General features: G+C 42.2%; 1 protein-coding gene across 2 annotated transcripts in view; it reads right to left on the bottom strand.

The window, feature by feature from the left end:
- The window catches only part of spata5 (spermatogenesis associated 5), a 116,936-nt gene that overhangs the window by 89,754 nt on the left and 7,960 nt on the right, over positions 1-19,222 (bottom strand). For both annotated transcript variants that reach the window (XM_037977310.1, XM_017417402.2), the window contains exons 11-12: positions 8,201-8,355; positions 407-616 (exon numbers count right to left, since the gene is read on the bottom strand). In XM_037977310.1, the coding sequence (XP_037833238.1) occupies positions 407-616; positions 8,201-8,355 (365 nt within the window). The remainder of the gene's footprint in view (positions 1-406; positions 617-8,200; positions 8,356-19,222) is intronic.

Below are 19,222 nucleotides of genomic sequence, written 5' to 3'. Positions count from 1 at the left end.
TCAGTTTAGAAGCTATCAAAGTTCTCAAATAAAGCACCTTTTGAGAATGTCAATGTTTGTTGGGAATTATCTTACAAAACTAGGAAGGATTTTTGGTTTATATATTAAAAGTTATGGTTGTTTATTGATTTTAGTTAAAAAAAAAACCCACCGTGAAATCTTGGAGGGATTGCTTATTGGCTGAAGTATGTAGTTACGGTGGGAACACAAGCTGAGAGTGTGAGCTGAATCATCAAATTTTAAACTAATAAGTGAGTCACATTTCTGAAAAAAAAGTTCAGCCAGGAAATTAATATAAAATATGAGAATTACAATCCTTTTTGTTTCACTTTTATGCATGCTATTAAAAAAAAAAACGCACATTTTGGCACCATTATCGGTAAGTAATTCAGCGATGAACACCTACTTTAATAGCCAGAAAGTTGAGCCCGCTTTCATTAGCCAGAGCCTTGGCTATCATGGTTTTGGAGCAGCCTGGGGGCCCATAGAGGAGGACTCCTTTCGGGGGCTGGATGCCCATCCGGGTGAAGGCCTCGGGGTGCCTCAGAGGCCACTCCACGGCCTGCTTCAGCTTCAGCTTCACCTCCGCCATGCCACCAACATCTGACCAGAGCACCTGGAGGGAGGAGACACCAGGGAAGCTTTCAAATGCTGGCGGAGACATTTTAACGTTTAGCATTTGAACCAAGACGTCAGATGAGGTGTTCAGACAGATGCACGGAGCAAAATGAGTCCAAGCATAAAAATACACACTTTTGCAAGCACAACATTGCAAAGAAATGTATGTCTGCAAGCTAGACAAGTTAGAGATGTATTATTCACAAATTCTGGAAGGGTTTTGCAAAGAAACATGTTTAAATCGTTGAAGTGTCATGAAGCTGAATGTGCTGGGATCATTTGGGTTCGGCTAAAACCTGCTTTTTCTGAGCAGTTTTACACAAAAACAAGTATTCTGTGTTTCTAAATGAAGATTGTTACAATTATTACACATTTTTAGATACCTGAGATACAATTCAGATATAATTTTGACCAGAAGGCAAAACTTTTGGTAAAAAAAAAATAAGAATATCATTCCTTGAAGAAATGCATTTTGCACAGTGCCTCACATGCCAGAGTTTGAAACACAGATGTTGTTCGATACGTTGGAGCTTGGAGTATGTGTAGGGGATGAATCTGGGCTACTATCGCACCAAATTTTAGCTCAGTTTCTGTAAAAGTGGCCATTTTTGTGCAAAGCTGACATATAGTAAGCAGTTAAGACATAAAAACTCCAGGAAAAGAAGCGGCTGGAGCTAAAAAAAACAACAAAAACTAGATGCAGAACTTGCACAAATGCAGAATAAACCAAATTCTGTCAAAGAAATGGAGTTAACTTGTGCCATGTTTAGCACAGTAAATAACTTACACATGCATAAGATTCTAGGAAGGAATGCATATCACCCTTTAATGCCAGAGTAAGGAACCATAAGATAATTTTATGCTGAGAGCAGACGGTCTTCAGCCGTTTTGGTCAAAACACAAACTCATGCAATATCGCAAGATCAAGTGAAATGTGTTAGTGCTCGGGGTATGTGTTGTGAGTTACTCTCAGCTACTACCACACCAAACGTTGGCTCAATATCTGTAAAATACTCTGAGTTATAACCATGTTTTGTTGGCTAATATCAATTAGCTGTGGCAGCCATATTGAATTGGATTGACTCCAGAAGTTAAACAGCTGCAGATGTATATCTAATCTTTACTTTCTGAAAGTTTTAATAGCATCTATCCTTTGGTTTATGAGATGTTTTTGTGACAGACAAACCAAGGAACATACAGATTTTCTTGATATGTTTATCACCCTTTCGCTTTTGGTGAAAATAGGAAGAAAATTAATCTGCATTTTTCTAGAGACGGGCAAATTCTGATCCTGTTGCTCCTGCAGAAACCTTCTGACTGCACAAGCGAAGTGCAAAGAATCTCTGGATTCAGCTGGAGAGGATGGAGGAGAAATCTAAAAGCATATTTGGAGGAGCTGGGAGGTTTGTGTTGGATCAGGGAGATTCTGGATGGAGCGAAGAACAACAGAGCGAGTCTGTCTGACAGATGGAGGGAAGGAGGGAGGAAAGGAGGAAAGGAGGAAAGGAGGGAGGGAGGGAGAGTCTGGCAGCGAACAACCGGAGGAGATAAAGCAGATAACCAGGAGAGACCCTCATCCAAAACCATCTAAAGTTTCTTTTTACCCTTCCTGTCTCCTTCACTTCTTCCCTTCCCACTTTTTTTTACTTTTCAGCTCCTTCCTCCTCCACGTTCACCTCATCTTTCCCCTCACTCCGTCTCTCTCCTTCTCTTTCATATCCTTTTTGATCTACTCTCATATCCTCTCCGTCCGCCGGTTTGTTATCTCTGGTATCTCAGCATCACTGCCTTCCTGCCCCCCCCCCCCCCCCCCNCCCCCAGTTGGCTTTCTCTTATTACAATCTTCACGCACAGAGGGAGGAATCAGGTTTTCCAGGAAGTCATAAAGGTTGTCTGGTTACTGTAAAATCTGTAAACTGTATACAGAAGGAAGTTTCAGATATTTCCCCAAACTTTTTACTGCTTTGTAAAACCAATAATGGACTGTACTCATACCAACCAGGCCTCATTATTCAAGCTCTCCATACCTCTTCTTATTTCAACTTTCCTCCTTTTTTTTGTTTTATTTCTCATCCCTACCTTTCTCCGTTTCCCTCTATCCTCACCTGACCCTCTCACCATCCCCCTATCACACACTCCGACTTAAATACCGGTTCTAATAACTCTGTTCCCTCCCCTCTGTTTGACTTCCTCCTCTCTCATCCAGAGGTAACACATCCCAGGCCACCGGCGCCGTGTCCGGGGAACGGAGCACCTAATGGAAACCTGGCATCTGGCCACATACTGTAAATACCGAACAATTTATGGCCGAGGCAGAGAGAGAAAGAAACGCACGGAGCGAAGGGAGGAGACGGAGGCGACGGAGCCAACCAAAGTGCTCATTTTGAAGGCTCAGAATAAATTAAATGAAGGGATGAGTGGACTGGGATAAAAGGAACCGTAAAGTGGGAGAAATACAGGAGACAAGTGTGCAAGATAACCACAAGTAAAGAGATGAATGGGGCAACTGGAAAAGGAAAAAAAAAACCCTAGAAGAGACAATGTTTTATAGCATTTTACAAAAAAACTTAGTAGCTCCAAAAAGATCTGTTTTGATATAAAATCTCGACTTTATTTTTGCACAAATTTAGCGTTTAAGTCACGATATATTTACTGTCACCTATGTTTTCTAAAAGAAACCATTTTTTTTTACGTTAGAGGTGAAGTTGACGACTTCCATCAGCAGGAAGAGTTCAGGCAAAGCGATCTGGAAGTTTTGAAAGTATTAGAAGAAAAAAAAAGTCCCAATAATATTTAGATCTCAGCCAGAAGTGAGGAAATTCAAGCAGCTGATGAGCTGCTGACAGCAGCAGACCTCACGAGGAAGGAGCTAAATTGCCCTTGAAGCGAGGTTGTTTTGTCAGTGGTTACGAGCACATTTTGGCCAATTTTGTCATTCGTGTTTTTAAACTGAGTTCATGACTTTTCATAACCCTCGCCTGCTGTTAAGCTGTTAACAGCAGTAATTCTTTGCAGAAAACTGGGAAATTACCTCTCAGGGAACATCTGATCTGGGAGCAAACTGGTTTCTTTTCGACGTCGCTAAATAAAAATACAAGAAGAAGAAGAAGAGTCACACCAAACTGTGACTGGAAGGCTCCGTCTCCTCCAAGCGGTTCTTGAAGTTTATCCAATATCAGCAACGACGGGACCTTTTTTTTATTTTTATTGTTTATGGAAACAAACCCGTTCACAGATTCTGCCCCCGCTGCTCTTCCTGTTTACAGAGAGCCACTTGAAGTTACAGAAATCAGGACGAGCACTCGGGGCAAGGCGACACGGTCTGCTCGCCCGCCGCGATGCCAGGTTTGTCGGGAAACGACAACCGCGAGGCTAACGGCGGCAGGTACAAATCAGGCTTAAAGGGACAGTCCAGTCAACCTTGAAGTGACGTCTGTCTAATACAGCGGTGTCCAATCCTGGTCCTCAGGGCCTCCATCCTGCAGGTTTTCCTTGTTCCTCTGCTCCAACACACCTGATCTGAATCAATGGGTGATTAACAGGCTTCTACAGAACATGAAGAGGTGATTTAACCTCTGAATCAGGTGTGTTGGAGCAGAGGAACAAGGAAAACATGCAGGATGGTGGCCCTGAGGACCAGGATTGGCCGCCCCTGATCTAACAGTAATCAGTAATGTAGCAGGGTAAGCTAACGCAGGGTAAGCTAACGCTGTTGTTTATATTCCTACCGTTCGCTCTTTATGCTTGCATCTGGCCACACCCACGACCAATGAGTGAACAGGAGCTAAGCTTGCTCCGCCCATGGAGCAGGGCCGGCCCGGCTGGCCCGACTCCAGAGCAGGCACCAAAGAAGCAGGAACCGGCCTAGAAAAAATGCAGATGTAAACGCGCACAAAGCGAGCCGAGTAGAGTGGAGCCAGGACCTTTAGAGCTGGTGTAAAAGGGGCATAATAGGCTAATGGCTGACCAAACAAGGGTGGTTTTTTAAATTGTTCTCCATTCCCTTTACATGTTCTCAGCAGGAACTTACTTTAAGGATAGGCTGAACCTCTAACACTAGCTCAGACTAGCACACAGAAAAAACAAATACATCACATTTCTCTCATCTGCAGCTTGATCACAAAGAGTTAATATTAACTCAACTTTTAGGAACATTAACACTCCGGTTATAAAATGCACAACAAACTGAAACGCTAAAGTAAGCTTCAGCCACTTAACACACCAGTTTGAAGTATTCTGTTTAAGTCAATTTCTTATAATTAAACTGAATATTAATTTAATTCCAGGTTGAAAGGCAACAAAACAGAAGATTTCTCTTGTGTGTCCCTTTTAAGTGGCTTGAATGAAGCTTACAGACGATGCAAACTGATTCTTTTTGGTGGTTTTTATGAATGCCGTCATGCAGGAAGCATGAAAATGAACTTTAACGTAACTTTTTTAAGATTTCCGTTCCCTCAGTTTACAAACAACGTTCTCCGACAAAAACCTGTGAGCTCAAAAAGTCATCAGTCAGAAAAGTAAGTCACTGATTCTTTTTTGTCACGATTATAGTGTTTGCAGAATTAGAAGGAAATGCTTTGACTCACACCTCACTGCGCTGTTTTTACCTCGTTTTTCCTCCCTTCCTTCTCGTACAGAACCCAGTTATTATCTTTTACTGTTGTTTTCTGAACTTTACGAGGGGCCTTTTAGGCTCGGGCTCTTTGATGGGGCTTTAAAGACGGGTGTTGGGCACTTTTCAGACAAAAAAAAAACAAATAACACAGGGGAGACAAAAAAAAAGCAGGAACTAATGGAGTTCTTACAGAGTTGCGAAATAAACATATTAAAGCTAGACTATGTGATAAAATGAGCCACGAGGGGTAAAAAAAAGGCAACAAATTCGAATGCATTAACATGTAAATATACTGTAAAGTGAGACACGTAATCTTTAAATCTCAATTCTCTAGATACACAATCTGAAAAGGTTTCAGAGAAACTCTGGGCACGTATTTATCCGGCACCACTGGAAGTTTCTTATATAAAATGGATTAGAAACAAATGTTTGCACTCATGTGGATATAATCATGTCCGGGGCTCTGCGGCTGGCCTTTCAGCTGAGCTGTGCAAAGGGAGTCGAATAAAAAAAGAAAAAGAAACCCAAACTCGCTTCTCTCTTGTTTCCAGGAACAGGCCACAAGGACTGAATGTCTCTGGGCGAGCTCGGAGTGTGTAGCTGGAAGAAAAACAGGGGGAGAGAGGCGGGGTGAGGTGAAGGGACAGGAAGCATGTTTCTTCTTCTCTCCTTCTCTTTTTTTAGCTGCTGGCAGGAACCGTCAGCGGCCAGATCTGCTTTCAATTACCGGTGGAAGATGATGTTAGCCTTCTTCCTGTCCCTTATGTCTCGCACATGCAAACTCCAAAACATCCTGGAGTCTCACCGCTGTCCTCTCACCCCCCCCCTCCTCCATCTGCTAAGACAAAGTGATTCATCTTCATCGCAGCGGAGGGCGAAATGGTCATGGAGTCAAAACCACTTTTCCTCAGCCTGATCCCATCTTTTAATCCCCGTGATCCAAAGGGATTTAAACAAAGATATACAATAAACTGCGTCTCTAAATGGGCTTTTCTTGTGGTAATACATGAAGACTTTTTTTTTTAAATTATTTCTAAATTGTGCTTTTACATTAGCTGAATACTGCATGATCTAACCTAATCTACTTCTTTCCAAGACCACCATGAAGTTGGACACAACAAAAACACACGATGCTGACGATAAACACCCCTTTCATCATAATCTGTATCAATAAGATTAACACTACAAACCAGGCAACCCTGTTCTTCAACCGAGTCTGCAGATGTTGTCATTTGGATCTCATTTATTCAGGAAGCACTAAGTTCATATTGAAATTATATATACTACGACTAAAAAGTTGTGTTTCTGGCATTGCCGTTTTGTGTATAAAGGATAAAAATGTAAGAAAAACAAAACAAAGACAAATAGACCTATTGTTAAGTGATCAGATAGCAATAAACACAGGTCTGAAGTGCCTTAAGGTCTACTAAAAATGTTTTCCCCTGGACCAGGGGTGTCCAATCCTGGTCCTCAGGGCCACCATCCTGCATGTTTTACTTGTTCCTCTGCTCCAACACACCTGATTCAGAGGTTAAATCACCTCTTCATGTTCTGCAGAAGCCTGTTAATCACCCATTGATTCAAACCAGGTGTGTTGGAGCAGAGGAACAAGGAAAACCTGCAGGATGGAGGTCCTCCAGGACCAGGATTGGACACCCCTGCCTTAGACATTCCTGGGAGGTGGTCTGGACCTTTTATTCGCTTACTTTTGGTCGTCTGAACACGATCTGTCCTGAGCCAAGCTGCAAGACTTCCTACAAGCAGCAGAGTGGACGTCTGTGGGGGGAAATAAGTCTGCTCAGCTGTGAGATGATTCAAAATATTTAATGAACCATCGTTGGGGATATTCTAGAGACAGAGCTAAAGGTTTGAATGGACTGTTGATCAGAATTCTTCTCAATAAAAATGCATGTTTTGTCGGATTTTTACGAATCAAAGATGATTAAACACAGTTGGGTGAGTTTCTCTTTGGTTTAATGTTTGCTCTGGTTGTTTCTGGACCTGCTGTGGTCACTGGAAGTCCATCAGAGGACAACAGTCTGGAAAGTGTTTCGCGTACTGAGCTCTGTGAAGGCACTAATCCCTCCAGGATGTCGCGGGGCATTTTCCTAAAAGTTGCAATTTTTTTTTTACTAAAATCAATAAACAACCATAACTTTTAATATATAAACCAAAAATCCTTCCTAGTTTTGTAAGATAATTCCCAACAAACATTGACATTCTCAAAAGGTGCTTTATTTGAGAACTTTGATAGCTTCTAAACTGACATTCATGAGCATTTCTGGATTGTCCCTGGTCTGCAGCTCTCCTCACATGTTTTGCAGACACAAAGTGTTTGTCGATGCGTTTATGTTCCATGATTACACTGCAGGACGTGCAAAACAGCTGCAGCTGGGGAGGAAACTGGTTTGCTGAAATCTTTGTGGGCAAATGTGAAGCATTAGCGCACATTTTGGCTTCGGTCGCTGCTCCTGCACGCTCCCGGCTTTCTGATGTTAACAGGAAGTGACGTCACGTGTCTTCTTCCTGAGTTATTTGGGGTTATTTTGTATTCCACGCTACACAAACCCACAAAGAAGACACTAGACTGCAGAAACGGTGGAGAATCACTTTAGAAACAATAAATATTGGGTTAAAGTTGCGGGAAAGTTGCGATCGCAACATTGCGAGATCCTGGAGGGTCTGATTATATTACGTCAAAAATTGTGACTCAAATGATCTGTTTTAGTGTCAAAATAATAATGTAGTTCATCATCAGCAGCCATGCTGTCACATCTGACAGCCCTCAGTGTGAGGTGGTTTCTGTGTTCACCTGCATCCAACACCAGTAACCGACAACCAACCATAAAACGTTTCGGGGTACGCAACTTACCACCAACCGTAAACAGAAGAGTCAGACCTGGTCGCCTGCAATCGAATTACTGAACAGGTTTGTAACAACAACTGTAACAGCGGCGGTTACTGTACCTTGGGGACGTCAATCGCAACCTCTCTCATGGCACTGGGTTTCACAGCCGTCATGGCCCATTGCAGGTCCTGCAGAGTGATGATTACAGTCCCCATCAGCTGCTGATCTGACGCTTGGTTGGAAGCTCCCAGTGCTCGCCTCAGTGCATGCAGACCTGTGCAGAAAAGGTTTACAGCTGTTACAGACAGAAGAAACTCACCTGGTTGAAAGTTTAGAAACTTTGCAGACGTGAAAAACGTAAAATGAACCACGCTGCAGCGTAGAAGGGATCTATAACTTATGCCCTTATACCGCGCCAGTTTTCACGAGGTGCTCGGACCATCTTTATTTCAAATATTCAGGCTTGTACATGCTGCAGAGATACACACCTAGCAATTTTAGATGTCTCACTAATTCCCTTTTTGGTGATGGAAATTTTCAGGTCTGTATTGTCGAGAAGAAAAAGAACGATGAAAGGAAGCATACCTGAATCACTTACTGTAAAGTCTGAATGCCTTCAGCATGAATGTGACAAAACAAGTCCTGATGAGTCAGGGATAAACACTCGATTCTGTTTGCAAAAAGGGTCAGTCCAGATTAATCTGTCGTGGGCCTGAGTGAAGGCCGACGAGTTCAAGGTACAGTTTCTTAATTTTACTGTTTTCAAATAAAAATCATGCAAAGCTTCAGGCATAAACCGGGTGCATGAACAACAAAATTCTTTCTGCTGTTTTCAGAAACAAAGAAATACATTTTACAGAGAAAATGTAACAAAGATGAAAACTTGGAAGTAAAAAAGGATGCATATTCTTGTTACTTATCTGTTTTAAGCCTTGTTTGTATTTTTATTGGACATGCATCACTGGTTTGCAACCAATTCCATAGTTTTAATTACAGAATGACAATAAAGACTTTCTATTGGATACTATAATCTATATTTCAATGCATTGTGATGCAGACATGAACCATTCTGAATTGACTCAAAAATCAAATATGATTTTATGGTAATGCTGTCACATTGAGGAGCAAAAGGCGAAAGTGCAGAAGTGCAGAAGGTTCTGAGGGAAAACAAGGCTGACCGGGACGAATAAACAGGTCCTTCTGCTCTGAAAGCAAGAGGCTGGAAGCGTTTCAGCTTCTATGATAAGAGCCACACCAGCAGGAAGAAGAAATACTACCTAACCAGGAGAGTATATTGTTGTAGATTCTCAGTTATCCAGGATATGGCAAATCCTAAAAGTTTAAAGCTTCCCTGGATGTGAAGTCTGGTTGCTTTGCTTTTAAACTTTTAGGACGAACCAGAGAATCAAGCGAAGTGATGTCAAAGTAAGTTTCCATATTCGGAAAAGGTGAAGCAAATTAAAAAGTCCATTTGGACTTCTATTGCGAAGGATAAAAGTGGCTGAAAACATCGTCAGAACCATTTCTACACTCTGCACCGCGACCAAGAAGCCGTGGAACCGTTACCATCCTCAGCATTTTGACTCTGGCTTAAAGGAAACCTGTTAAAATATTTAGTTCCTCTCAGGTCTGAGAGGTTCTACGCTCAGGATTTTGTCTTAAGGGTTTAAAGCAGCTGTGGTCTTGTTTTTGGGGGGAACTATGGACGGAGTTTCCTTTTCACTGAGGATTTTTTCCACAATCAGTAAGGAAGTCTTGTGGCGTTTGGTTTCAGCGGCTGCAGTTGTTGTCCGTGTCACAGAGGAAACAGATTCTCTGCAAAAAAAAATGTCCTAGTGTTCTTTTTCACAAAGTTTGGTTCAAGTTACATTCCCTAAAACATGCACAATTGATAAGTTGCCAAAAACCCAAAGTTGTGCAGGAGTTTCTGCAGGTTGAAGATGATCCAAATTACAAAACCAGCCCACAAGCATGTTTTTAACTCCAAAAGCTATATATATATTAGAATGAAAATGTGAAGACAGAAATGCACAAACTCCTGGCTTGCTGCTCTCTGCAGAGGGCCTGGGTGGGGGTCTTTGTGGGAGATGAAGAGGCGAGGGCTGCAGGGGAACGGCCGTGGTTCAGGGCCAGGGGCCAGAGAGCAGACGAGAGGGGATTTACGATCAGACAAGACTGCATCCTGTTTATATTTTCCAGGGCCTGTCTGACGACGCGAGGGAGCGGCAGACGGAGAGAGAGGAAGAAAAGAAGGAGAAACACAATTAATGCAGGCAGATTTGTCTTCATGCCAAGCTGGGATCAATGTGTTCCTGCCCTTCTCCTCTCCAAAACCGCACCACCCACCGCTCCCCAGAGGTTTAAACGTCCCATCCTTCCACCTGGATGCAGCTTTTAGCTCAGCCTCATCTGTGGCCTGCCTGCACAAACATCTGGTTCGAGTGGAAAGGAACAGGCAAGAAGGGACAGGATGTGGAAGAAGGCTGGGGCGAAGCGGGAGCTCTAACCCCAAACCCTCAGCTGCCTGCTCTGTAAAGCTGCAGGGCCTCAGCCTGCTTAAAGTCGGAGAGGATAATGGAGGAGGGAAAACAAACCGCTGCCTTTTTTTTATCGTGTTTGGAAAGTTAAAAGACACTCTCTGCAGCTGAAGATCCCCCTGAGGATATTTTTGTTTCCACTCTGAAACATCTAAAAAGAAACTACACAGTTTCACAGGCTGAACATAAATTACATTATTGTTTTCTTTTGTCATCTTTGAAAGTTTCAATAAAGTGGATTGATGGATGAAAGGGGGAAGTCCACGTTTCCCTTTAATAATATGTTCAAAACAAAAGCAAAGCCTTAGGAAGCTCCGCAAAAACGAAGATGCTGCGCTACAGCAGAAACGTTTGAGACGATCTTTGGACCATTTGGAAACCTGCAGATGCAACGAGTCTAAAATGTAATAAAAGCACAGAGTCACAGCTAATCTAAAGCTTCCAGTCAATATGATGGCAACACAGAAACCTCTGACAAAAGCTGCTCAGATGTTTTATCGAGAATCACCTGAGGTTATCGAGAGTTATCGTCTGATCTGGATGCCTGCAGGGCGGTGGAAACCTGATTCAACAATGTAACTTTAATATTCTGCTTTAGGGATTCACTCTCTCCTAACTGCTCTTGGCTGACTCCGAGCACACATTTGGTTTTGTTATGAAAACATCCGACGGGAAGGGAAGAGGGGGGAAAAAAAAATAAAAAAATAAAAGGAGCAACACAACACAGTTTAATACGAACCTTATGTGGACTCATATTCCCATTTCGTTCCTTTTTCCTGAACGCCTGCTTTCCAGAATGTTTCAAACTCGCCAGTAATCAACTGGGGATTGGAAGAGGAAGGGGGCCTCTCAATTGAACAAGAATGCACATTTGCAAAACATCATCAAGACCCAAACTATGTGTGGAAGGGAGGGAAGGACTCGCCGGAGGAACACAGAGAATGATTATTTGTTTTGTCACGGAGCAGACATGTTCTTAATTACGTGCATCTATAACAGATCTTCCCAACTAATCCTCTCCAAAGAGGCTGCATCCTCGGCACAAAGGAGCAAACTGAGAAATCTACTGGTAAAATTACAGCATTAAAGGCAAATTCTGCAGAAGTTTCAAATGAAGAGTTTTAGATGCTTCGTTCGAAGAATTATGGTTGTTATCAAAAGAATGACGGAGCTGCTGGCTAAACGTGAAGCAGAGAAAAACACACGTCTGTGGAAGAAAGGCCACCTGAGGCGTCAAAATAAAGATAAAAAACAGGAAAAAATAAATGCATTTTAAACAAGACTGCTTTCAAAGACTAGATAACCCAAAACCACTGCTTAAAGAAGGCGATACAGTTAGTAAAAGCTTGAAGGTTACTACTTCTAGGCTTCAGGGGCGATTAAATCAGGACAAACTCTGGTCAGATCGCCAGTCGATCAGAAAATAAAAACAGCTACTTAAGTAAAAGCCACCATGCAGGCTCTCGTTCACTCCTAAAGTTCATTTAAAGCACTTTCACCACACAGTTTTGCAGCAGGGCAACGAAGACCAGTCGGTTTTAAAGCTCCTCGAACTTTTCATGTCCGGCGTGAATGTGAGCTTTCAGAAAACAAAATAAAAAATCGAGCATCGTGGAATCAAACGAGGCATTTTCCTTCATATTGTTTTAAAATAACTCTGTTTAGCAATCCTCTTTCTGGTTAACCGTTTTGTTTTACTAAATGCAAACTTGCTGTGAGTCATAACCGATCTTCTTCACGGTAAAACGTGCTTCTTGTTGTTTAGGCTTTTAAATCCTGCAGCCAGGCAGTCACACGGACTGTGTGTCATTACTACAGGGGTTAGACAATAAAACACCTGGAACATCCCTTTCAGACGTCCACAGTTCATCCTGTTGGATGTGGTTTGTCCTTCTTGGTGGCATGCTGACATTACCCTGGATACATCACAAAGATGTGCACCATGGTATGTCACCCATAATGTTGAGTGCATTGCAATATTTGGATCCAAACTGAGCTCTTATCCTGCTGATTGAACCTTCACGCTCTGCTCTTACTGGTGCAATGTGCAATTAATGAAGATCAGGCTGGTCCAGTTCAGCCATGAAACCTCCCACACTAACATGACCGGTGTTTCAGTTTCATTGTCTAACCCCTGCAGATCACATGACCTTTTCACATGTCAACCTTTACGGGTCTGTTACCGAGGCGACCAGGAGGCATCTAACGCCCGGCTTAAAGAGCCTTTAAAGTCAACAACTAACCCAAGCTTTCGAAAAGAAAACTTTTTTTAATGTTTGAAGTCATAGAAGAGAAAAAGGTGCTGCGAAGAACAGAAGAAGTCTCTGCGTTTCAGAGGAAACCTTTAGAGCAGGGGTGTCAAACCCAGTGATCCAAAGTGAAAAATTTGGTCCACGATCAATATTTATTAAAATTTACATAAATTAATTAGTTTTAGATGTATTATGTCAAATCATTCATATAGAAATATCAATGACCTTTTCCCAGTTACAGATTATACAGAATTTAGAGCAAACAGACTTTAATGAACACAGACAAATAGATCAAACTTCAAAAAGCTCATCATTAGCTGTCATTTCTTACGCCTCACTCAGCTTTTAAATGAAGTTTTTAACATTAAAACAGACAAAAACCTGATCAGACAGAAATTAAAACTATATATTGTTGGCTTCTAAGTCACTGTCAGAGAAAACTTCAGTTTTTTAAAGCAAAATAAGAATCAGAGACTCGATCTGAACCAGACCGGAGGGCCGGATGAAACGTTACAGAGGGCCGGATCTGGCCCGCGGGCCTTGAGTTTTACACCTGTGCTTTAGGCTGAGCCGACGCTCCCGAGGCTGGGACCGAGAAATACTTTGGCCATTACGTTGTTACGGAGCCACAGGAACGTTTTCTCTGCACCTGTATTTAAAAACACCCAACATCTGGTCCCGGAGCCGAGGCACAGAGACGACCCTCGTGCTCTCTGAACGCCAGGGAAAAGTGTGGAGGACACACACACACACACGCAGCTGTCACTGGATAAAGGTAAGTGCGGGGGTTAAGGAGTACAAGCAGCACATTTCCGGATTTTATAAACAGGGGCCTCAAATAAACTTCACATTCTGATCCGACAGATATTTATGTGGCCCGTCCTGAAATTCCTGCCGTGTCTTTAAAAGGACAAACGAGCTGGAAAAAGCACTTTATAAGGCAAGGCTTCTGCTGTAAACATCAGCAAGCATTTAGCCCTGTTTGGCCCATTTAGTCTCCCGCTGCAGAATTGATGTCAAACACACAAAACTCGGCCCGTTTCTGCTGCTGGTTTTCTTCCACGCTTCTTCTGCAGCACTCATTTCCTGTTTCTGCTGAATTAAAAACCCTCAAGAAGCAAATATTTTTGGGTTATCTAATCTGAGCAGAAAAAAAGTGGACAGTGAATATCTTTGCAGTCGAACAATCGGCTCACCACGAACCTTTTGGCTGACAAAAGGCGAAACTTTGTGTTTCCGATTCCGCAGAATCAATTTTACTGCCCCCCTTTTTTCTTCCAATGGGCTTCCCCTGTTTACAGAGGTTTGTAAACAGTGCATCAGGATGTGGCACACACACACACACACAGTTTGCAGTGTTTAGACTGTGGATGTGAGTCATCTGCTCGCACCGAGGCCAGTGGGACGACAGAGAGACGCCCAGAGTCTGAGCGGCTCGCTGAGACAACGAGACGGTTCCCAACGCCGCAAACTACACCTACAGGGACTCATTCCAAGCGGCTGCTTTACGTCATTCCTGGTGGTTTGGAAACAGTGTCGATGAAATATTTAGAGAAACTTGCGGTTCCATCAGAGGAAGTCTGTAAATGATCCCGGGTGAAGCAGAAACATCCACTCCTTTTAAGATTCCTCGTATTTCTTGCGGGTAATGCTCCCGTTGTTATTTTATGTGTATTGTCTCTTTAATAAAAGTCTCAGAAAGTAATGACGTCCACGCTGCACCTCTTAATCTTTGCTGAGATCTGATTATTATTATTACTTTTTATTGCGTGGTGGTTTTAAATGCGACCGCCATCAGACCCGAGTCTTCATCTGCCCGCTTCGTAATCGTTTCATTTTTTTTCTTAAAGTGGCAAATTTCTACTAACATCAGACTGAATCCTTCGTTCTTCCTGTTACCAGAATTTCACACAAAAATCTTCATTGTTATTCCAAAATAAGCACCTTTTTTATATTTATACTTCTGTATTCCTGTGCTAGATGTGTGTTTATTTGAAGAAAGCTGCTGCAGAATGAGGTGAATGAGGGATAAAAGGTCGGTTTGCTGTTAATAAAATCATCCAGCTCCACTGTTGGTGACATACATGTCCATTCTGTTTCAGTAAAATATCTTCTTTTAAACAGACTGTGTGCATATTTTAGTGTTTAACAGTAAGAGGTGTTGAGGATCTGCAGCTCTTTCTGCAGAGATCTTCAGTTGCTCTTAGTTTCTGTCTTTAATTACGGCTTCGGGAGAAAAAAATAATGAGCTCAGATGTGCTTAGATGATCAGACTGATGCTGTAATTTCATTTGATTTGTTTTAATCTTTAAACTCTCCTGGGTTGCATTTGCATTTTGGCTCGTTCTTCAACCGGACTGTGAGTCAAATTAATGTTTACAGACACTTTTGTTGCGTTTGTTTCCTCTCATGTCGATGCTAATCACAGAGACATAAATGCTCATGTCACCAATAAGCCTCCATCTTTCACAGATGATGCTGTTTGCTTTCAAAACTTTATTTCTTCTCATTTTATTTGTCTTTAAGAAAGCTGTTTCAGGAACGGTTTTCTTGCAAATTATGCTCAACATAAAGTTAAAAAAGGAACTAAAAAACACAGATCTGTGCCTTGGTTTTAAACTAGCAGCCAAACCTTTTTATAATACTTTTAAATGTTCTTGATCAACAGTTCGTCTTTTTTTTTTGGTGAGATTTTGGATGCTTTCACTCATTTGTTGTCCTGTTTTTGCACATGCATGACAGCATAATATGCATGTTCTTTTAAACTGAGGAGAAACTAGTCTCTACATCAGAAGAACAGTTCCTGGAAGTCTTAAGGAACAGGAAAGATCAACAGTTTGCTGCTCGAGAATCATCTTCTTGGTGTTAAAATCATTTTAAAAATCCGGCTTCTTGGATTAAAAACGTAACAAATTAGGGACGACTCAAGACTTTTGCACAAGTGAACCTAAATGCACAAACACAAGCCCACTCTGTCTTTTCTTCTGAATACCGTTTCAGCTACATTTCCCTGAAACAAGCAGCCAAAGAGCTGCAGATTAAACGCTGACGAGCGATAAAACGAGGGATTCTAATAATGATGGCTCTGGGTCCTCAGCCGGGTTCTTCTGACACGAGGCCCTTTCAGGACGCCGAACTCAACAGACACGCTGTCAGAAAGAATCGAGTTATTGGCGCGCACGCCGCTCATTTGTCTCTGCTGTGACGTCCTGATGTCCTCAGAGACAAGTCAGCCGTCCTGAAACCACGACAAAGGGAACAGATCCAGATCCAGAGACAAGTTCTGAAGGTTTCTTCCATGTTGAACCGTTTCTGAATGAACCGTCCTGAAGACTGAGTGTCCCTGCAGCCAAACATTCGGCCACTAGAGGTCCTTGTTTTCAGGCTTGTGAGAAAGAAATCTGTGCTCTGCAGAAATAAGATGTGAAGCAATCAAATAATTTAACTGGACGACTAAAATCTCTGCACCGCTAATCAGTTTTTGATGGACTCTTTCTGGTTTTAGTAAAAAGCACCTGTTTTATGATAACGACTAAGATGGGGCTGTTATAAACTCGGGTTGTTAAGATCTGGTTCAGGCGATCACTGAATCAAGTAGAAATTCAGACACAGGAATAAAATGCTGATTTCAGAGAAATTAGCAGTGCTGCAGAGCTGTATATAATTAATATACTTAAACTATTAGTCAAAACTGAAGTTGACACATGTTTAACTTCTTTTTTTTTGTTAAATGAAGAAGTTCAGACCCTCGTGTCTTGTGTTTCATGTCGCTGTAATCATTCATCAAACATTTTGTGAGGAAAACTCAGAATTTAAATCCATAATAAAGTCTGACTTTTGAGTATTTTGTGCTTTTTTTTAAAATAAATCAACACTATGCTAGCTGGTAAGGTAAGTAGTTAAGGGATCTGGGTGTCCTCTGGTCGGTGCACACCAGTAAAACACAGATTTTCTTAACGATCTGAGGCTTAAAGAGATACAGACAGATGCTCTTGCGAGCCGTGATCAAATTATTTAACACATCTGTCATCAAGAAGCCGTTCCTGGGGCTCAGGACAAACACAAGCTTCCCCGATGACATCAAGATTTCCATCCATTCTTCCACGCACAAAGAGAAAATACACACTGAAGGAGAGAACCGCGCAGCCGTCTCGTCTGATCTGTAAGCAGGCTGGTGTTGTGTTAAAGGCAGGAAGTGAAACCCAAACCCAAACCTGCGTCTCGTATGCATTAAATTTAGAAACCTCTGGTGCTTCTCTGCAGCTGTGCGTTGTGGGGATCTTTTGCGTGACCCGAGCATGTTGCAGTCACTGTGATATGTCCCCTTCGTTTTTATTTTTCAGGAAATGCGAACGCTTCCCCCCCAAATGGCTCATTGTTACCTGAGCAGCACAAAGGAAACGACTGCAGATCCAACTTGTTTTTCTGAGCCTCTTCGGCTTTTGTTCCTTTTGGAACACAGTTTATTTTGTGTCGGTGGGGTGGAAATGGAGTGGAGTCTTCCAGGATCTTCTCTTTAAAACCAGGACTGCTCAGAACAGTGACATCTAGTGGCACAAACTGCAAACTGCTGCAAACTGAAGGCTTCCAATGTGACGGAAACAAAGAACCGCCCTAAATCCAAAGTTTTTTTTGTTTTTTAATCACTGCAATAAGATGGCACCTTAATGGCACATGCTTTTAACTAAATGAAAGCATAATCTTAGATATAATTTATCATTTCTTTCAACTAATCAGTTTAAACGTTACACACTGTTTTTGGCTGCACAACATTAAATCTCTGCACACGGCTGTAATATTTGTGTCTGTTTAATAATTATCGTAAGCATGACGCCAACTTTAGGAGGTGAAAGTGATTCCTGGTGGTTGTGGGCCACCATCCTGCAGGTTTTAGATGTTTTTTCTGCTTCAGCACACAGGATCCAAACGGGCAGGGGATTCAAAGGCTCCTGCAGAACTCGAGGACACGCGGAAGAGGAAATTCAACCATCGAATCAGGCGTGTCGGAGCAGGAAAACAAATAAAACATGCAGGTTAGAGGCCCTCGGGGGCTACGATTGGACACCGCAGCTTTAAAATAAATACTGGAATATGTGCAAAAATTAGGGCTGCACAGTGTTAAGCCACTTTAGCAGTTAGCTTTAGCATTTCAGCTGCGTTCTTCTGGATCAGCTGCAGGCATTTAGGATAGTGGACATCCTTCTGATTGCCAAATAAATTACTGACATCCAGTATGAGTCTGTGACGATATCGATATTTTGTGCAACCCGAGTAAAAACAAACAAACATTTAAATTGTAAATATTTCTTGGTTTTACTCCCTTTTGACCAATATTTGCACAACAATTTATGGCAGATTGACAAATGAAAAATTTGTCAATCTACCATAAATTGTTGTGCAAATATTGGTCAAAAGGGAGTAAAACCAAGAAATATTTACAATTTAAAAAAAAACAAACTCTGCAAAGAAAGATGGAGGCTTCTTGGCTCAACTTTGATGTTGATTTAGTTTTTGCAAATTTGACTTTTTTATTTTATTTTTGGACATTCCTCCCACAGAAGAGGAGTGAGTCCCTGTTTGCTTTTAGTTTTATCGAGTAATCAACAATTAATCTTCAACTCTCATTCTAATAAAACATTTGAGACTCTTGTGTTCACTGGTATTAAAATATATATTTTTGACTCATTTCACCTGAAGTATTGAAGCTACCAAACCATTAAAACCAAGCAACAACATCCTTCAGCACAGCAGCAGATATAGTCAGAAAACGATCATGAACGTTTAGGTTTCTGTGGTTTGGAGTTGAAAAATATCCAAACGTGTTCTTTAAGTTGCCTAAGAGTTTGTCTTGAATTTCACCTAAACTCTTATTTACTTTCAGCAGCCAAACAAAAACAATAAAACGAGGAGAAATCCATCAGTTCGCCGTTTGGAGGCTCTGAGAGTCGGACGGGGTTGGGGAGTTTGTTGTCTCCCTCGGGGTCACGTCTGGCCCTCTGCGGACAGTAAATCACGCTTCCGAGCAGTGCTCCCGCCACGTTCCCGAGGCGGCGGGAGCACCCAGGGAGGCAGAAACACAGCTGTCGCACGGACCCCTGCGATCCGGCGAGTGCAGCGCGGGGGAGGTGGTGGCGGCGAGGGGCGAGGGGGCACAGTGGTTTCCCTCAACGTGATCAAAACACACAAACACACACACTCCCAACTTCCTCCGTGGAAGAAGTCTGGCTGACCCTCGTGTTCGAACTGAAACACGCCAGGAAAACATCTCATCTCAGTTGTTAAAAACTAAACTGGGAATAAACTGAGGTTTGGACAAAGTTACTTATGAAGAAACGGGGTCAGGAGTGAGGGG

The sequence above is a fragment of the Kryptolebias marmoratus genome, linkage group LG9, assembly GCF_001649575.2.
Source record: "Kryptolebias marmoratus isolate JLee-2015 linkage group LG9, ASM164957v2, whole genome shotgun sequence".
Lineage (NCBI taxonomy): Eukaryota > Metazoa > Chordata > Actinopteri > Cyprinodontiformes > Rivulidae > Kryptolebias > Kryptolebias marmoratus.
The sequence above is the reverse complement of the archived record's forward strand: the minus strand, read 5'-3'. Positions and strand labels throughout refer to the sequence as shown.